At 40.9% G+C, this 18,603-nt stretch overlaps 1 protein-coding gene across 1 annotated transcript in view; it reads left to right on the forward strand.

Annotated features, from left to right (window-relative positions):
- Positions 1-18,603, forward strand: part of Ccdc148 (coiled-coil domain containing 148) — a 230,044-nt gene that overhangs the window by 65,807 nt on the left and 145,634 nt on the right. The window contains exons 2-3 of the mRNA XM_057755389.1: positions 10,662-10,783; positions 16,530-16,633. Of these exons, the coding sequence (XP_057611372.1) occupies positions 10,679-10,783; positions 16,530-16,633 (209 nt within the window). The 5' untranslated portion in view covers positions 10,662-10,678. The remainder of the gene's footprint in view (positions 1-10,661; positions 10,784-16,529; positions 16,634-18,603) is intronic.

Genomic DNA, 18,603 nt, shown 5'->3' on the forward strand with positions numbered 1-18,603 from the left:
CATTACAAACCCACAGACACATTCTTTTGCCTTGCGTCTTTTTTTATATTGCTTTCTTAGCAGTTTAATTAAATCGTGGAGTACTTTTCCTTTCTTCTCCCAGAACCTCCCACACACCCTTCTACGCACTTTCATCCACCTGTGTTGAAGCTGAGCGTTCTACTCTAGTGGAGCTTTTCAGTGGAGGATTTCGCTAGAGGGAAATCTCCTGTGATACTTTTGAAGGAAGCAATGACAGGAATGTTTTCTAAGACATCCGTCTATATGGCCGTGTAATTCTCTAGAACAGTTTCTAGACTGCTTTAAATGGAGGGGCCCCGAAGGCTCTTTTCTGTGGCGCGTGCTTTGTATTATCCCAGCATTTTTGCAGCAGCTGAGAATTTTGTGTGGTTGGAAATTACAGAACCTGACCGCAGTAACGTGGGGATTTATTTTTCTCATAATACCATGTCCAGAGGGAACGGTACAGGGTAAGAACAAAAGAATCTTGATGCCAATGGTCCAGCTTCCTCTCGGCTTCCTCCTCTGGGATGCTTGTGTGTGTCTTTCATGCGAGCAGACTCTTGACAACTGTTTCTCCATGTCTGACTTCACACTTGCATTTCTGACAGGAAGAATGGAAGGTCAGGGAAGTGTGTGTGTGTGTCGGGGTGGGAGTGGGGCTGCAAGAGAAACCAAATCTGGCCCCTGATTTCTTACATCTCATTGCTTAAATCTCATTGGCTGGAACCAATTGCATGATCACTGACAGTCTCTAAAGCACACTATTCCAGCCTTGCCCAGAACCTGGGTCTATTCGGAAGGAAGATGCAAGCGGAGAGTGGATGCTAGCACATTAACGTCTCTGCCAGTTTCAAGCTTCAGATGGTAAAATTTCTCAGCAGTAACAGGGGAAAGCACATCAAAATGCCATTAATTATCGAACTTCATAACCTTGCTGGTGGCCTTGGCATGTGCACTTTTCTTTTAATGAACAAGCTTGTAATCAAGAGAAAGAGCAACACATTTGTGACAACTCATCACAGGAAAAAGGACGTTGCTTTTAATCATTTGGTTAAAGAAGGCGCCTGATACCGTTCCTCTTCAAGTCACATCAAATCTGTATAAAACTGTATAAAATTCAAAGTAAAGTTAACTAGAAATTATAGGCTGTCACATCATTATTGCAACCTAATAGGGCCATGATGCTCTAGGAAAGGGCTGGGAAAATGGTTCAGCGTTTATGAACACTGGCTGTTCTTTCAGAGACCCAGGTTCAATTCCCATCACCCACATGGTGGTTTGTAACAATCTGTAATTACAGTTCCAGGTGATCTCATGTTCTCTTCTGGCTTCCACAGGCATTGCAGATAAACACATGATACACAGACATACACAGGCAAAACACCCATGCACATCAAATACATGATGCTCCAGGAAGTGATCTGGGGGGTTCAGAAATGACTGACAGATCAGGTTTGGGGTCTCTGACAAGTAGGATCCTAATGGAGCGATTAGGAGTGGATAGGGATGGTTTAAATGAAATATTTAAGGAAGGAGTCTCAACAGGTACCTGGTATGCAATCTTTTCCTCTTAATGTAGTATATTGTAGATGTTCAGTGAACATTGGAGTAAACACATCAATAAGAGAAGCCATGGCGATATATTAACAAGGTGTCACCACAGGACAGGAAGGGGAAAATCATCTGTCTGAACTTAGAAAGTCCCCAGTGGCGTGCTTGAGATGAGGCTAAGAAGTACAGATTAGAGAAGTAGCTTAGGATCGGGCATTCTAAAGACCAGTGATAGTGTGTGTGTAAGAGTTCTCAGCTTCCTCTTGTGGAGAATAAAATTCCTAAAGAGATAGTGGCTTCAATAACACTATTGCCATCACACTCTGGTCAGACCTCAAAAATGGGTTTCAGTGACCAACATCAGGTTAACCAGCAAGCATCTGGAATCTCTAGGGGAGAGGGACTCTGTTCCCTACCCCATTTGCAGCTTCTAGTTTACCTGCATTGGTCTCATCCCTCCGTCCTCAAGACACTATGTGCGCCATCACTCTTGTTTCTGACCTACGCTTCTATCACTGTGTCTCCTCTGACCATGGTGCACTGCCTCCCTCTTATGAAGACCCTGTGATTACACCAGGCACCCGGACAGTCCAGCATCCTCAATGCTCTCTGCTCCCCCCCTCATTTCCCTTTTCCATGCAGTATGGTCCTATGTGGGCATCTCTTGGGGTACCATCATTTTTCCATAGCATTGTGTGCTTGGGGATCTTCAGAGGTTTAGGATAAAGGATAACCAAGGGTCTAGACTCTTGTCACGTATGGTGAATTTGCACTCCATCCTGGAAAGCAATAAGAACCCGCTTGGCGTGATGGATTTCTGGTCTGTTCGGATTTTTGAGGCATTACTCATTCAAAGCAGTTGTGCGATGGGACCTGCTGCTGAGAGATGAAAGGCTATTGCAGAGATCTGTCAAGGAGGCTAGCGCAGGAGGTCACGTGACACCCATACTGCCAGAGACACGGGGTGGAAGGACTCAAGAAGGAACAGGTAAAATCCTCAGCAGGTCCTGGTGCTTTGGAAAGTCAGTGTCCAAACGGCACCAGACGGTTGACAGTGTCAAACATGAGGATGTCCAAATGGTGCATCGAGGAAGGTAGGAGAGGTGGGGAGTCTCCATCAGCAGCAGGGTCACAGGCAGCTCCTTTTCCCACCAGCCCCATGTTCAAGGGCAAAACGGGGAAGAAATTTTTAGTTTTTGTTTTATCTTGAAATGGTCTTATATAGCTCAGGCTGGCCTTGAATGTATCATCCTCCTGCCTCAGCTTCGTGAGTGTTGAGATGACACTCACCACCATTGTCACACGAAACTGTATTTCTCAGAAACAGTGACTTACTTTCCTCAAGCTGATTTACCAGCACTGAGTCCCAGAGTGGTTTCTCATCAGAATATCTAAGGCTATCAGGGCAAGCTGCTCGTCCATTCTGCTCTCCCATCTTATAACGCAGAGCATAGTACACCTAAGATAGGTGTGTATTCCTAGGCTATAAGAATTATTGCAGTAACTGTGGGAGTTATAAAGGGAGGAGAGGGCCCGAGGGACGCCGTTTGGGTTGCTCTCACTTCCCTGTGGAATTCTAGAGATTTGCAGAGACTGGCTCCTCTTGGCTCTTTCCCTGGGTTAACTGCCCTCTCTACCCAACTCTGTTCTCCAACCTGGAAAAGCACGGGGATAGGTAAGTTTGCGTTTGAATCATTTTTAAAGCAAGGTTGATTTAGTCTCTCTGAACTATTGCGGACATAAAAGTAGAGACCTTTCCAAAAGGTTGAGTATGTGTGGAATTTGCTTCCTAAGCCAATGTTTATGAATTATGAGAGGGGCAGAGATTTTATAGCTTTCCTGTCTGATTATTGATTTTGTTTTGCAGGGAAAGGGTAGAATTACTTTTTTTTTTAGAAAAATTTCTTTCTTGGACCAACAGGATGGCTCCCCATGCAAAAGCACTCATTCACCAGTGAACCGATGGCCTGGGTTCAGTTTCTGGTACCCACGTGGTGGAAGAACACTGTGGCTCTTGTACATTGTTCTCTGACCTCCACATGTGTCAGCTAACAGCATGCACAACTCATACCCACCTACCCCACATACAAAATAAGCAAATTAGTGCTTAAGAATGAAATGTTTCCCTCAGATGCTCGTTTTCAGCATATTAATGAATATGCATATTCTATGGCCATTAAGGTCCATGTAGATTTATGTACAGGAGTAAAGTAACAAAATGACAAGATGGCCAAGTTATATTATTAAATAAAAACAAATTTATTCAACAGTGTGTATGCCACTATTTATTACATTTGTATACAGATTACATGAGTACTTGTATATGTATACAGTTTGAAAATAATCTCTAAGGCTAAATGAAACTAGCCTTCTGTGTACCGGGCCAAATAGAGCCAGACAATCTTTGTAGCTGTTTTTCAAGACAGGGTTTCTCTTTGTAGCTATGACTGCCCTGGAACTCACTCTGTTGACCAGGCTGACCTCAAATTCACAGCGATCTGCCTGTGTCTGCCTCTTGAGTGCTGGAATTAAAGGCCTGTGCTACCACTGCCTGGCTGCCAGAAAATTTTTTAAAAAGTAATTTTCTATGCAATTTTACATTATTGTAAATAGTACCTTTAAAGTTGAAAATTTAAAGATGTTTATTTGTTGTTACAGAACATTAAAACTGACCTTGAGAATTTTTGTTTTGTTTTTTGTTTTTTGAGACAGGGTTTTTCTGTATAGCTTTAGTGCCTGTCCTGAAACTAGCTCTTGTAGACCAGGCTCGTCTTGAATTCAGAGGTCCGCCTGCTTCTGCCTCCTGAGTGCTGGGATTTAAAGGTGTGCACCACCAACGTCTGACAAAGAATTTTTTAATTGTAAGATTTGTAAGCTATATTTTATTTAGTATGTCCTGTCTTCTAGTAGAAAAGATTTTAATAAATAGCTCAATTTTCTTTCAGTGTGGCTAGTTATACTCTTATGTATTTATTTCATGTCTAAAAGATCCTTGATATCAGGAAATTTGGTTTCTTTTATAACTGCTAAAATACTAGAAACTGTGATAGAATTTTCCCTATATATGATTAACTACTAACAGTTGTTGTGGAACAAGTGAAGATGCATCACTTTCATTGGTTTAATAAAGAGCTAAATGGCCAATAGCCAAGCAGGAAGAGGTTAGGTGGGACTTGTGGACCGGCTTGATAAAAGAAAAGCAGAGTCGCCAGGAGATGTGGGGAGAAGCAAGTTGAAAAAAAGGTATCAAGCCACATGGTAATACACAGGTTAAAAATATAGGTTAATTTAAGTTGTAAGAGATAGTTAGTAACACACATAAGCTATGGGCCAAGCATTTACAATGACTAATAAGTCTCTGTGTTGTTATTTGGGAGTTGGCTGGCAGGACAGAATATTCTGCCTTTGAGCAGCTTAGCTTTTTCATGTGTCTATGTGATGTATTTATTTTGTGATAAAAATTTAGAAGTTGTGCTTAAGCAATAACAAAGTCAAAATTAAGTGCCACCTACAGTCCAGAGATTGTCACTTTTATCTAGTTTGCAGAATCCTTTCTGCTCAAGTTTCCTGTTATTAGCTACAATGTATTTTGTGGTCTTTTAAGAGGACAAATCCTAGGGGCTGGAGAGATGGCTCAGTGGTTAAGAGCATTGCCTGCTCTTCCAAAGGTCCTGAGTTCAATTCCCAGCAACCACATGGTGGCTCACAACCATCTGTAATGAGGTCTGGTGCCCTCTTCTGGCCTTCGGCATACACACAGATAGACTATTGTATACATAATAAATAATAAATATTTAAAAAAAAAAAAAAAAGGACAAATCCTAGAGCTGGTGGTAGTGGTGGTGCATGCCTTTAATCCCAGCACTTATGAAGCAGAGGCAGGCAGATCTCTGTGAGTTTGAGGCCAGCCTGGTCTACAAGGGCTAGTTCCAGGATAGGCTTCAAAGCAACATAGAGAAACCCTGTCTTGAAAAAACAAAAACACAAGAAAACAAAAAAAACCCAAAAAACAAAACAAAAAAAAAACATTAAAAGAGGACAAATCCCATAATTTTTTTAAGCAGTTTATTTTGGGTTTTCTTCTGAGTGATTGAGTGAGACCTTTCCCATTATGCTTGAATCTCTCCTTGGGGTATTTGTTATGTAATGGAGCAGTCTGATCCTGATCAGTTCTAATCATTTCTCATTTGGGCTCCATTAGCTTTTCCAGGGCAGAAACTTTATCTTATGCAAACTAGAATGCACAGTGTTTCATAATGAAGCAAACACACACCATTCTGCTTAGAATTTAAAAGGGGATTTCAGATATTAGGAAAAAAAACCCTACCACTCAAGGTATATTCTAGTGGTAATATTTGAACTGACATTTAGAACATTGTGAAAGCTGTCATATGAAACAGATTATAACTTGATACATCAAAGCTATTGCATATTGAGATCCATACAATAGTTGTATGGATATGTAGATTAATCAGTTACCTATGAGGATAAGTTTCCTAAGATAACAAGGATTTTACCAAATAACCCTAAGATTATCAATTTTTAATACAGCTGTAGATTCTCTAATTTCGAAGTCTAACTTTTTCTTCTGCAGTATAGTAAAAGTTTTTCCATCCAGAAAACAGGTCAAATCAACTTTTAATGTTGTGGGGGAAAAAAACCTACTTCATTTCATAATTTATAACTCTGCTACTTACTTTTCTCATCTTTAGGGAAGTCCTGACTTTTCAGCTACCCTGTAGAGACTCAGTTAAGTCCATGTGCATTTGTTAATTTGCTTCCTTTTTAGCTTTTTTTTTTTTTACTCTTTGTGTCTTTCACATCATGCATCTCACTTCCATTCATTTCCCATTCTTTTGTATCCATCCTCTGCCCTTGCAACCTCCCCCCCATAAAATAATAAAATTTAAGGGAAAGAAAAACAGGAAAAAAAATCTCATCATGGAAGCTGCATTGTGACACAGTGAGTCATGCAATAAACCCTTTTATCCATATAGCTTTATGTGCAAGTGTTCATTGCAAAGAGTCGTTGGTCTGGTTTGAGGCCTCTGGTGTCTGCTACACTATTGATGCTGGGCCCTCACTGGAACTCCTCTTAGGTAACCTGTTGTTGCCCTGTGTAATGGAGATCCTGCAGCTTTGAGTCTGCAGGACCAGCCCCTTCATGTGCTCTGGCAGATCACAGATGGGGTGGATGTTGGGGTGGGCCAACTCATAACCCCGGGCCTGGGTAGTTAGTTGCAGGGTTGGTCAGCCGGCCAGCTCTCCCACATCCTCACCACCAGGGTGAGCTCTCCAGCATTGCCCCTGTTAGTTCACCCTAGGCAGTAAGCAGCAAGGGCCAGGGTCAGGGCCAGTTCTCCTGCTTCCGTGCCCTCTTTCCCACACCTATACCATCAGGGTCAGCTCTATTGTGCTGCCCAGGCAAGGTGCAGGGACCTTTCTCCCGAGTGCTGAGGCTGGTGAGGGGCAGAGACAGCCCTCCCACTCTATGACCTCAGGGCCAGCTCTCCCACCTGCCCTGGGCAGCAAGGGGTAGGGATGGAGGAGGGCGCAGTAGAGGGAGGGCATCTGAAGGTCCTGAGTTAATTTGTCTCTTCAGATTCTTTGCCAGATCTGTAAAACAGAACTTCATATTAAAATGTTTTTCAAACCTCTTGCCACTGAAAAATTATCATAATATTGTGTATAAAAGTATTCATCCTATACTCTAAGAAGTTTTTCCTAAATGCATTAATTTTAAATGTTTTCAGTAATTAAGTCTGTCTTGAAAGCTTCTCATCTTGACAGCATTCAAGCCCTTTTTTAGCTGTCACGTAGTGTAAAAGCATGGAGCATTTTCTAAAACCAAGCATTCCCAAATGATTTAACGTGGGAGGCCCCGCTCAGGCAGATATAAGCGGAAATAGATGAAGTACACATGTCTACGGTGGGAGACAAAGATCAAATTAGTAACTATGCAGATGTGAGGACAGATGAGCGTTATGGTGGAAGAGGCAGGAACAGGATGAGAGAAGCAAGAGGCATTCTGTGACTCCGAGGGAGAGGTGTCACTCAAGCAGGAGGTGACTTGATTCTTACCATGATGGTAGAAATGAGCGGATAGGATGCAGATTTTGGAAGAAGCTTCTAAGATGTGAGTGTGAGCAGAGAGCCGCCTTAGGGCAGAGCGCCAGTGTTATTAAACCTTAAAACACAATGTTTGTGACACAGACCCAGGGGAAATACACACTAGAGTTTCTAACCTTATTCTCAAAGCTAGTGGGCGATTTACGCATGATACGCCGGCAGGGTTTTCAGAGTCACGGACCTTTGCTACTTTCTCAAGATTCATGTTATTGTAAATACCATTAGAGGTGACCACTTTCCCCTACTGTGTATGGAACGACAATTTATGAAATGAGGGCGCTATAACTCAACCCCATTTAATTAGCTTGTCTGCCCGTGGAGGTGCGTTTTCTCGGAGTGATGCCTGCTCACTTCAGTGCTGCTGCAGACGGGCTCTCAGGAAACAGGTTCTGAGGCAGGTTTGGGGGTGCCAGGTGTTTCTCAGGACTCACACCTGTGAAAGGAAGGCAGAGGAGCCAGGATGGCCCAAGAGAAAACTAAGGCAACAGGAAGCTATGAACATTTTCCACACGAGATCATCATGTGTTGGGCCAAGCCGGCTCAATAACCTCTGTTGCTTAGTCAGTGGTCAGGGACTATCTGTCCCCAGGAGGCTCTGCTTTTGGATGAGGCTGATTTCTGCAGTCAAGTCCAACCCTGAGGGAGGTGACCAAGAACAAGAATGGCACAGAAGAGGACCTAGGAAGCAGGGTTAGCCGGGAAAGCGCTTGCCACACAAGTACGGGGACCCAAGTTAGGTCATTAGTTCTACGTAAAAGCTTGGTCTGGCGGTGTGTGCTTGATCTCAGCCCTGCGAGGGCAGAGAAACGGATCAGTGGGTGCCAGCGTCCCATGGGGGAGAGGCTGGCTCTTGAGAAATGACAGATTTGACCTCTCGCCACCGCTGTGCACATACATACGTGTGCACCCCAACATGTGCACCCTCACTAGGTGCACACAAATGAGCGGCACAGAAAAAAAAATACCCTTGAATATAGAGTTATGACAGCCACTCCCATTTATCACTTTTGAAAATAATTAAGTCAACACATCTTTAAAAATATTAGAAAATCAATCTGAAATTTAAGCGTCTCTCGTTGCTTGACAGATACAGAAAGCATGGATAGAAAAGACTGGTTGTCTGTGATGATTCAAAGAAATGACAGCTCAGGTGTTTTTCCCCTATACCCATCTGTCCTTTTTGATTTATACCATATTATGCAGTTTTAAAATGATACAAACTTAGAATGCTGATTCTAAAATTTTAAGGAAAACTGATTTTGTTTACGCCTAATGACTGGCCAGTTCTCTTGCATGGGGTCTGTTTTAGTCACACCTGTGGCCAGGACACCGTTGCCTTCTTCTGAGATGTTTTCCTGGCGGCATTTTGGGATTCTCGTAGAGCAGAGACTAGTTATTCGTATCGATGCAAATGTGCATTTTTATAAGAATTGTTTGGATTATTGTGATTTATTCCTTGGCCTTCGTGGACCTCTTCTTGTAATTTATCAAAAAGGTTAATCTGGCTATTACAAACAATGCTGCTATGAACATAGTTGAGCATATACTTTTGTTGTATGATAAGGCATCTTTTGGGTATATTCCCAAGAGTGGTATTGCTGGGTCCAGGGGTAGGTTGATCCCAAATTTCCTGAGAAACCGTCACACTGCTTTCCAAAGTGGTTGCACAAGTTTGCATTCCCATCAGCAATGGATGAGTGTACCCCTTTCTCCACAACCTCTCCAGCAAAGGCTATCATTGGTGTTTTTGATTTTAGCCATTCTGACAGGTGTAAGATGGTATCTTAAAGTTGTCTTGATTTGCATTTCTGAAAAAGCATGGGATAAAACCGGACTCACTGAACATAGCGGACAATGAGGACTGCTGAGAAGTCAAGAACAATGGCACTGGGTTTTGATCCTTCTGTACGTACTGGCTTTGTGGGAACCTAGGCAGTTTGAATGCTCACCTTACTAGACCTGGATTGAGGCGGGTGGTCCTGGGATTTCCCACAGGGCAGGGAACCCTGATTGCTCTTAGGGCTGACGAGGGAAATGGGAGGTGGTGGCGGGGAGGAGGCAGAAATCTTTAATTTAAAAAAAAAAAAGGTTAATCTGCTCAATTAGATTATATGCCTGTGGATGGAGAGTACACAAATATTTTACATAGAGTTTTATTTGAACTATTACATATTTAATGTTAATTGTAGAGATATTTAATTTGTATTTTAATAAATAAAGCTTGCCTGAAGGTCAGAAAAGCAATACAGCCCCACTGGTCAGCCTTACAGACCAGGCAGTGACATACACCTTTAGTCCCATTAGACACACTAGTTTGCCATAGAAACCGGACAATAGTGGTGCCCTCTTTTAATCCCAGCCTTAGAGAGGAATATAAAATGGGAGGAGACAGCTCTCAGATACATTCAGTCTCATTCTGAGATTCCTGGAGGCAGGATTGCCATTTCAGACTGACATAGAGGTAAGAGCCAGTGACTGGCTGTTTTGCTTTTCTGATCTTTGCCTTAGGCAAGATTTATTAAAATAAAGATGAAATATCACTACAATTAATTAAAAAGTTTCTCAAATTTAACCTTTTGAGTTAGAAATTCATTGATGCTTCAATATCTACTTATGTAGTTTGATTAATAGAGATGCAATGCTTAAAAATTTACTGTTGATGACGAACATATTTTTAAGAATGTCTGAAATGCAGGTACATTGAGTAGCATCATAATTTCTAGCACTGGCAACTTTCTATCTAGCTCACAGAATTGTGTTATGCCCCATTGGAAGCAATGCCCTTCAAGGACTGCAGCTGCCATGTTCTAAGAGGTTCTATACACAGAATTAATACATCGTGACTGCTGTAACCATCTTTTATTTGCTTTTAAAAATGAAAATACCATTTAACCTCAATATTTTTCCCCTAACTAAATTTTGAGCTTCAATAATGTGACACCATTTCTCTGTCACTCTCTGTGTTTTACATAAACCAGATAACCTGGCATTCCGAATGAAGAACGGGATGAGAAACTTCAGGTATAAGCCAGCAGACTACCAACAGTTACACGCCTTAACCAAAGCCACGAAGTTAGCGTCTGCTTCCGCGGAGAAGAAGGTTAGAGGCTTTTTTTTTAAGTTTGATAAACTGAATTTCTATGAGGGATGATAATATTTATAGTGGAAATAGAAAACAGGCAACTGTCCAAGTCATTTTTAGAACCCCAACTATTAATAGTGCCTCCCTAGTTCTGCCTAGTTTATGTTTAACTGACCTTGAGATCTCAAATCCAATGTTGTTTCCTAAAAACCCTTTTCTAACAATTCCTTTAGAATCAGGTCTAGTTACTATACAATGGAGGCATGTGTTATTGCAGTTAGTATTTAATATAATTTTATTCCCAAGCTTATCTGACAAACCACCTCTTTATCCCAAACAGTGCCTTCCACAGGGTAAGAGATTACACAGTTAGTCACGTGTCTGCAAGCTAAGTAGGAGACACAGCCTGAACTTTGTGGTCTGCAGTGATTAAATAGAGGAAATACTACGACCAACTGAGAATTAGTAAAGTGTGAATTGTGTCTTTAATTGTGCTATGTCGGAATCCATGTGTCAGAATCCTCTTCCCCATAGGGAGAATTCTTATGATTGTGCCCAAATTAATGAATATTTTTACTGTGTTGAGATCTACCAAGTTTCTTTCTGAAGTAAAATTACAACATATCCTCTACATCTTTGTCAATGTTAGAATATATAAATATTTATTAATAATTGTATCCATCCATCCATCCACTCACCTACTCATACACTTGAGATGCATCACAAGAGACATTTGGGTTGTATGTTGATTAGTTGAGTGTTAGCTTCGGTATTTGGCCAAGGCCAATTTCTATTTAATCATCGCTCCCAATCAGAAGCTACACTTAAGCCTTTAGTTATTAAAAGTGTTGCATTTTTATCACAAAGCACAAGACAAGACGCTGTTCTTCAGTGTCAGCTTTTGGACGTCATCTCAGGCCCTGGATGCGCCCCTCAGCTGCCCTACTAAACAGCATCACTGACCTTTTCGTTCATAGTAGACTGTAAATCCCCAAAGAAGTGTTTTGATTACATGTTTTTCTAGAAACAATGGAACCTAAGGCTTGTACTCTGGTAGATTTCTTTAATTACTGAAAATGACCTAGTCTGTAGTGATCGTTATATTAAGTTTTTGGTTCCATTTTTAATCCCCACAGATCCATAATGCGAGGAAGTGTCTTTTGAGAGCAACTGTGTCTAGTCTGTTTTGCATTTTGGTTAGTGAGAATGAATGTGTTTTGAGAGCTGTTACATAACTTTCTGATACTTTGATTTTTCTTTATATAATTTACATTTTTATTACTTCTGGATTAAGGAAGATGTGTTAGGAATGTCCTGTACATGAATTTGAGCTGTGTTCTTCTCATTCAACTTAGAGAATTTACACTGACATTTTAGTTTACTTTTTAAGATGCAAATAATTACTAAATAGTGTTTCCTTAGAAGACTCGGGGCTTAAATAGGATTAAATGGCTGGGAATTATATGAGGCTCTTAAAATCTATTTTAGCATTATTGATGTTTATATGCCAAACAGTCTGTACCAACTAGAATTACCAATGTTATCTGTTAGTCATGCTCTTATTACTTACATTTTTACAAAATACATAAGGCTTAAAGAGTAATGTCACAGAGATAGCAGTTCACTCTGAATATTAGTACTAATCGTGTCCAGTTTCCTATTCATTTTACTACAGTATTCTTCACTGTTTACAGATGAGATTAACAGTCTCAACAGCCATTGTTAATGGTCACAGCACTTTACTCTAGCAATATCAAATACACAGAATGGTAGGATGTTGACATGTAGACCTATAAGGAAAAGTAGCTCTTCAAGCTAGATCTGGACCCCTCAACCACTCGCCAGGATGTTGTTACTGAACTAGGGGTGTGGGGCAATGGGATGCTGTTCTATATAATCCCTGTGTCACTGAGCATGGTCAGCTTCTAATGCCAGGTGAGACTCCGAGGTGAGTAATCAAGCTTCCCAAGGACCGACCGATCTCTAATCTGAAGCTGCATAGTGGACCCTGGCTGGAAACTGAGGCCAGTCTGTGGTACACTGTGACTCCATTTGTAGCTTATTAAATTTAAAAGCAATCTTCATAATTATTTTGATTTGACTTTGCTTTGGATGGGTATGTCCTTCTTGTTTAATTCAAATATCCATTCATTAAGTCTTTCTAACCTTATAGAGAACTGTACACATGACCACAATTTGTTTGAATTGTGTGCTGAGTCACTGTGTGACATCACCCAGCTTCAGACGGGAGCAACTTTGGCCCCAGTTTTCTTTATGAGGCTACCACACACCCTCCCCCCCCATGCTAAGCTGCCCTGAAGCAAATCATTGATATCATAATATTTCATGTAGAAACGCGGAGTATGTTACTCTAAAACATTAGAACTTAGAAGCCCTGTCATGCCACTACCATGTATGAAAGTGTTAGCTTCAATAATTTGTTTTATCTAGTTAGTATTATTAAATTTCCTTGGATGCCTCAGAAGATTATTTCAAAATTTTCCTCAAATGGGTATCTGAATACAATCCAGACGTGGTGATTCATTCTTATTTGGCTTCACTTCGTTTCCTCCATTCTCTTGTAGGTTTATAACTTGTAAGTCCTGAAGAAGCTGCATTATATTGGTCTTATAGTTCCTCATAGTTATAATTATACTGACTGCATCATAGTGTGTCACTAAACATGTTTTTCTCTTTGCATTTCCTGCACCTTAGAGAGAGAGAGAGAGAGAGAGAGAGAGAGAGAGAGAGAGAGAGAGAGAGAGAGAGAGAGATATGCTCAGATTCAGGCTCAGCTCGCATGGAAAGAACACTCACTGATAGGATTTTGTCCTCCAGTCTTCACTGTAAACGGTGTCACAGTGAATAATCGTGGACCCTTTTGCCAAGATGGTTTCCAGATCTATTTCTATAAATGATGCTGCTAGGTCAAAGTTAATCAGTTATGAAAACATCTTATATATAGCCACATTCCCTTCTGCGGGGCTTGTCTCATTTTCTCTGCCCATGAGAATTTAAGAGGCTCACGGACTGCTTTGTTAAATACCCGCGTCACTGCCAGCCTGACCGACAAGGAACTGAATCCTAGGGCGGTTTTTCCCTTTGTGTGGCATGGACACTTCTTTATTGCTAGAGCTCACATCACATCCTAGTGAATTTTGTCAAATGTCTCCGCACGTGCCCGGCAGCTTCAGCTGTACACTGCTTGGGGATGTTTAGTTCTGAATTGGGACTCTCTGACCTATAGTCTTTTGTAGTATTTCAGAAGGCTTAGTTGGGGGTCTCGTGTCTTAAATAATCATAATAAATCAGACACAGTGGGGTTTTGTTTTCTGATCTTTTACTAAATTCATTACTCTTGATTTTTTTCCCCTCAAAGTATTTTAAATCATCAGCATTCTGCATTAGTTATCACCCACCTTAAAAAATGATTTTACCTGGCTTATTGCCCGGTAAAATGAATTAGAATCATGGAGCAATCTCAGCTGATGAAGATACAACTCTAAATCTTTGAGTTCTTTTAAAGGCTTTGTTTTTCTTCATTTGTGGCCTGGGGATAAAAGTGGAGTCAATGGTTGAATTTCCAAAAGAACAAAACAAAAAAACAAAAATTAGGATGTTGTACAAAGTATTGGAAGTGTCTAGTGAAACCGGTAACCTCATTTTTGACTTTTATAAGTCTATTTAATTGGCCTTTCCCTGGGCCCAAAGGCAACAACATTGATTTTTTTCCCTTAAGCTTTAAAAAATATGTTCACATCTTCCACCAATATGTTTTAATTTTTTGTACAGCATGGACCAAATATGTCAAAAGAATCTAATTTTAAAGTTCTGTCTGTTACAAGAAACTTTAGAGGCTGTAGATGCTAAAAATTTGAAATAAGATTTAGACATTCTTAACTCAAGTGCTAGCATGTCAGAACATACAAATACCCCATTCTTGCAGTTTTTCAATAGGTAGAAACTGATTTTTTTAACCAGTGTCTCCTACCAAATTAAAAAAAAAACTTTATAGTGATAACATTCTTAAGAACTTCTATGGGAAAGGTTTGACTTCATCCTTTTAAAGTTATCTTTTGGATTAATTTGTTTGCTCATGTCCCTAATTTTGAATCAGAAACCGGAACAGCGCAAAGATAAACTCAAGGTTAAAGTAATCAGTGAACAGCAGCTGGAAATAGCACGCATTATGATGATCCCTTTTTGGAACTTGTCTCAAGTTTTTACATCTTCATTCTTGCTATTTTATAGCTATTAAAGTACTGAAATAGTGTAGTAGCAGTAAAATTATGAAATATGTACATTTGTCAAGTTTCTGATTTGTACTTTCTGTTCTAAAGGTTTATTTGTTTTATTTTGTAATTGTGTGCATATGTGTATCTGCGTGGGTTTGTGTCCATGAGGGCAGAAGGGGTTGTCAGATCCCCTGGAGCTGGAGTTAGAGGAGGTTGTGAGGCACCTTGTGGGTGCTAAGACTCGAACCTGAGTCCTCTGCAAGAGCAGCACCAGTGCTCTCAATCCCTCAGCCATCTCTCCAGCTTTGATTTGTATGTGCATACGTATCTAAAAGTGTTAACATGAAACACAAAGTTCAGAGTCCACATGACTATTAACAGAGTCTAGCCAAGTATCAGACACTGCTAGGGGGATTGGAGTCAAGTAGCATTCAGTGTTGGACGATGGTTATGCAGATGGTGGAGCTATAGGGCTAAGAAGCAGGGGACTGTGAGGCAACACAGTCAACAGGGGTGAACTATGCCACTGCCACCCTCAGGTCGGAGGAACGAAACAAAGGCGTGGGGTGGAACCACATTTTCCGGAAGGAAATCTCTGGGGCTATTTGGAACCATGTCCAGGGAAAACTGGGTGCACTGGAGAACCTGAGGACCTTCTGAAAAGAGGGGTGTGCAATGCTTTAGGAGGGGGATTATGATGTGTCGTCCTTGTCTTGTCTCCTCCCTCCAAACTTCCGTAGCAGACATTTTCTGTCATTTGAACCCATCTAGAAGCCAGCTAAGAAAGAGTCTGCTTTATGCCTGGGCACAGATCAGGGAGATGGCAGCAGACCCAAACCTGACAGAAGTTGGCTGCAAAGTCCTCGAAGCACTCAAGTGTGGCATGCTAAAAGGCCACGGAACTTGGGGAATACTACATTTCATTGAAAATTCAAGTTTCCCTCTTCCATAAATTCAGTATTTGTTAAGTACCTTTCAATAACTATTTGCCTAAGTCTGAAAAGATTATTTTTTAAAAAAAACAAGCAAAAAATAAAACAAATGAAAAAGCCAACAACTTCACCCTTTTGCATACCTGAAATAGGGTTCTCAAATTGGCCAGTGTCCCAGGCCATGTCGTCTTTCTTTGCATTGATTCTTTGTTTGAGACAGCTTGAAACTGTTTCATTAAGGCTGGCCTTGAATTCCTGATTCTCCTGCCTCTATGGCCTGAGTGCTGGGATTATTGGCATGTATCACTGGTGTACAGCTCTCTTCTCCCTGATATTTAATTCAATACTTATTTTAGGGGGATTGCATGTTAGAAGATGTACCAGTGATGCTGGAAAAACAGGAGCCTTTCTTTTGTGGAAATACATTTTAAAAATAGACTTTTTCGTAATTCTCTGAGAAGTCCATGCATATACTGAGTATCTTCACCACTTTGCTCCTCCCCTACGATTCTCCCCCAGATCTGGGGGAAATTTTTTTTTGTTTGTTTGTTTTCAAGTGTGAACATTGCTACTCTTTTGTTTGTCCTCTAAATGTAGATCAGAAAAGCCATGGAGACTTCAAAGGTGGCTAAAGAGCAAATGTTGGTCAAGCAACACAAGCAGGTGTGGTGGCAGGAACAGGAGCGGCTGCAGGGAACCAGGTGAGCCTGCCCCCCTCCCAGGTCAGTGGGGATGTGTGTGAACTCCTGGGCATCCCCATGACTGATTTATATCTGTAACAGTCCATGTTAGTTAAACCACACAATCAAAATTTCGAGTCCTTGGAATTAGAGCCACATTGTCTTAGCTTATTCTGGAAGGCAGGGAATGTGTTGATAGGCTGGTGCTCTCTGATGGGGTAAAGGACATTCACCTGTACTGGCCACTCTCTTCCTCTTCTGCACTCCCCCATCTCAGGCTTGGCTGTGTGCAGACACACATCACATGCTCACGTTTGGTTACACACTCTTCCCTCTAAAGAAGAGGCGCCTCGGCGGCAAACGTCACAGTCATCCTTTCATGGTGGGCACAGAGAAGAGGATTAATAAATGCTCTCAATACAAAGGAGCTGAGGAGTTCGCAATACGAATGGAGGCAGCTCCGTGATTCACTCAGTTTTGATTTGAGCCCTGTTACTATTTGTAGCAGCCAAAGATGAATTAAGACAAAATAATAATTTGATATTTGACCTTAATTATAAGCTCTGCAATAATTTTTTTCCAAAAGCAATGACCAAAAGGTATCTTCCAATTTCAGGCTTACCCCATTTGCTCTGACATTGTAGTATTTATAAACCATGCTTTAAAAAAACATCATTACACATACTCATTCTTAGGAAGATTTTGCTGTGATCTTAGTCTACATCAGGTTTCTGAGTTTCATTTCCTTTGGGCTTGTGCACTTTCACGACAATGTGAACTTTGTACTCAGTGCAGTGATCCCTATACAAGAGGTGCAAGGGTCACAACTGACAAGGGGTTTAGATTATGATTCAACTTAACCCAGGAAAATAAAATGCTATGAATTAATTGCACAATATACTTCAGCTATAAAAACCAAACCAGATACACCAAAACCCTTCAAACGTCACCTCTAATAGAGAAAAAAAAAATATTCAAGGCCACTACAAAACCATTTTGAAAACTTGCTTAATTGAAATACAATAAAGAGAGCCATGCGTTAACTATAATCGTGGTGGTCACCTATGTAAGCACACACAATGGAGGGACTGGGAAGGGTTTCCTTTTCTTCCCATTTTGTAAATCTTGGACATTCTGGATCCTGCCTAATGTGTGGACCGAGTTGATCCTGAGCCAGATAGATGGATCATGTGCATTGCATCATGTAAACTTGTTCTGTTGGCTGAGCTAGAAGTACAGATTTTGGAGGCAAGGAGCTCTCCAGTGAGGATGACCCCACTGTCTGCAAACTTAGGACTAAACCCTGAACACAAATAAGAATGCTAATGTAATTTTCCGTGTTCTTCTAGAATATAAGGTAATTTTCATACGCATTCAATGAAATGAAAAACTAAAAGCAATAGGAAATGTCTCTAATGGTAGGGACATGTCTAGATGTATGGGCAATGTAAGAACCTTGAACAAATTAGGAGTTTAAATGCTGCACTTGTCTAACCTCAGAATATCTGCCTGACATGATGGATGGCACCTGTAATCTCAGCACTCAGGATGCCGAGGCAGGAGGATTGCCACAACTTCAAGGCCAGTCTTGGCTAAATAGCAAGTTCCAGGCTAATCTGAGCTATAAAGTGAGACCCTGTCTCAAAAATTTTTTAAAATAAACACACACACAATCTGTACTTTCTTAATAAGGAAAAGATTCTTATGTTTTACCCAAAGACCTCATTTGAAGACCTTAGACATGCAGAAGATAAGGGGTACAATGGTATTTAACCTTTCCTTGATAATTGTGTATGTACCAGACAAAAAGTTAAGAGTTGCTGTGCTTAACCTCCGTCTGGAAAACAGCCTTACCAAGTAGGTCTCATTGCTCCCCTGCTGCCGCTGCTCAACCTTCTGGTGGGGTTTAGAGGGCTAATGTGTCTGTAAAAGGTAAACAAACTAGCATGTGGGAAGAAGGGATTGAAACACTGGTGTTTCCCTGTCCCATC

Source organism: Chionomys nivalis, chromosome 22 (assembly GCF_950005125.1).
Source record: "Chionomys nivalis chromosome 22, mChiNiv1.1, whole genome shotgun sequence".
Lineage (NCBI taxonomy): Eukaryota > Metazoa > Chordata > Mammalia > Rodentia > Cricetidae > Chionomys > Chionomys nivalis.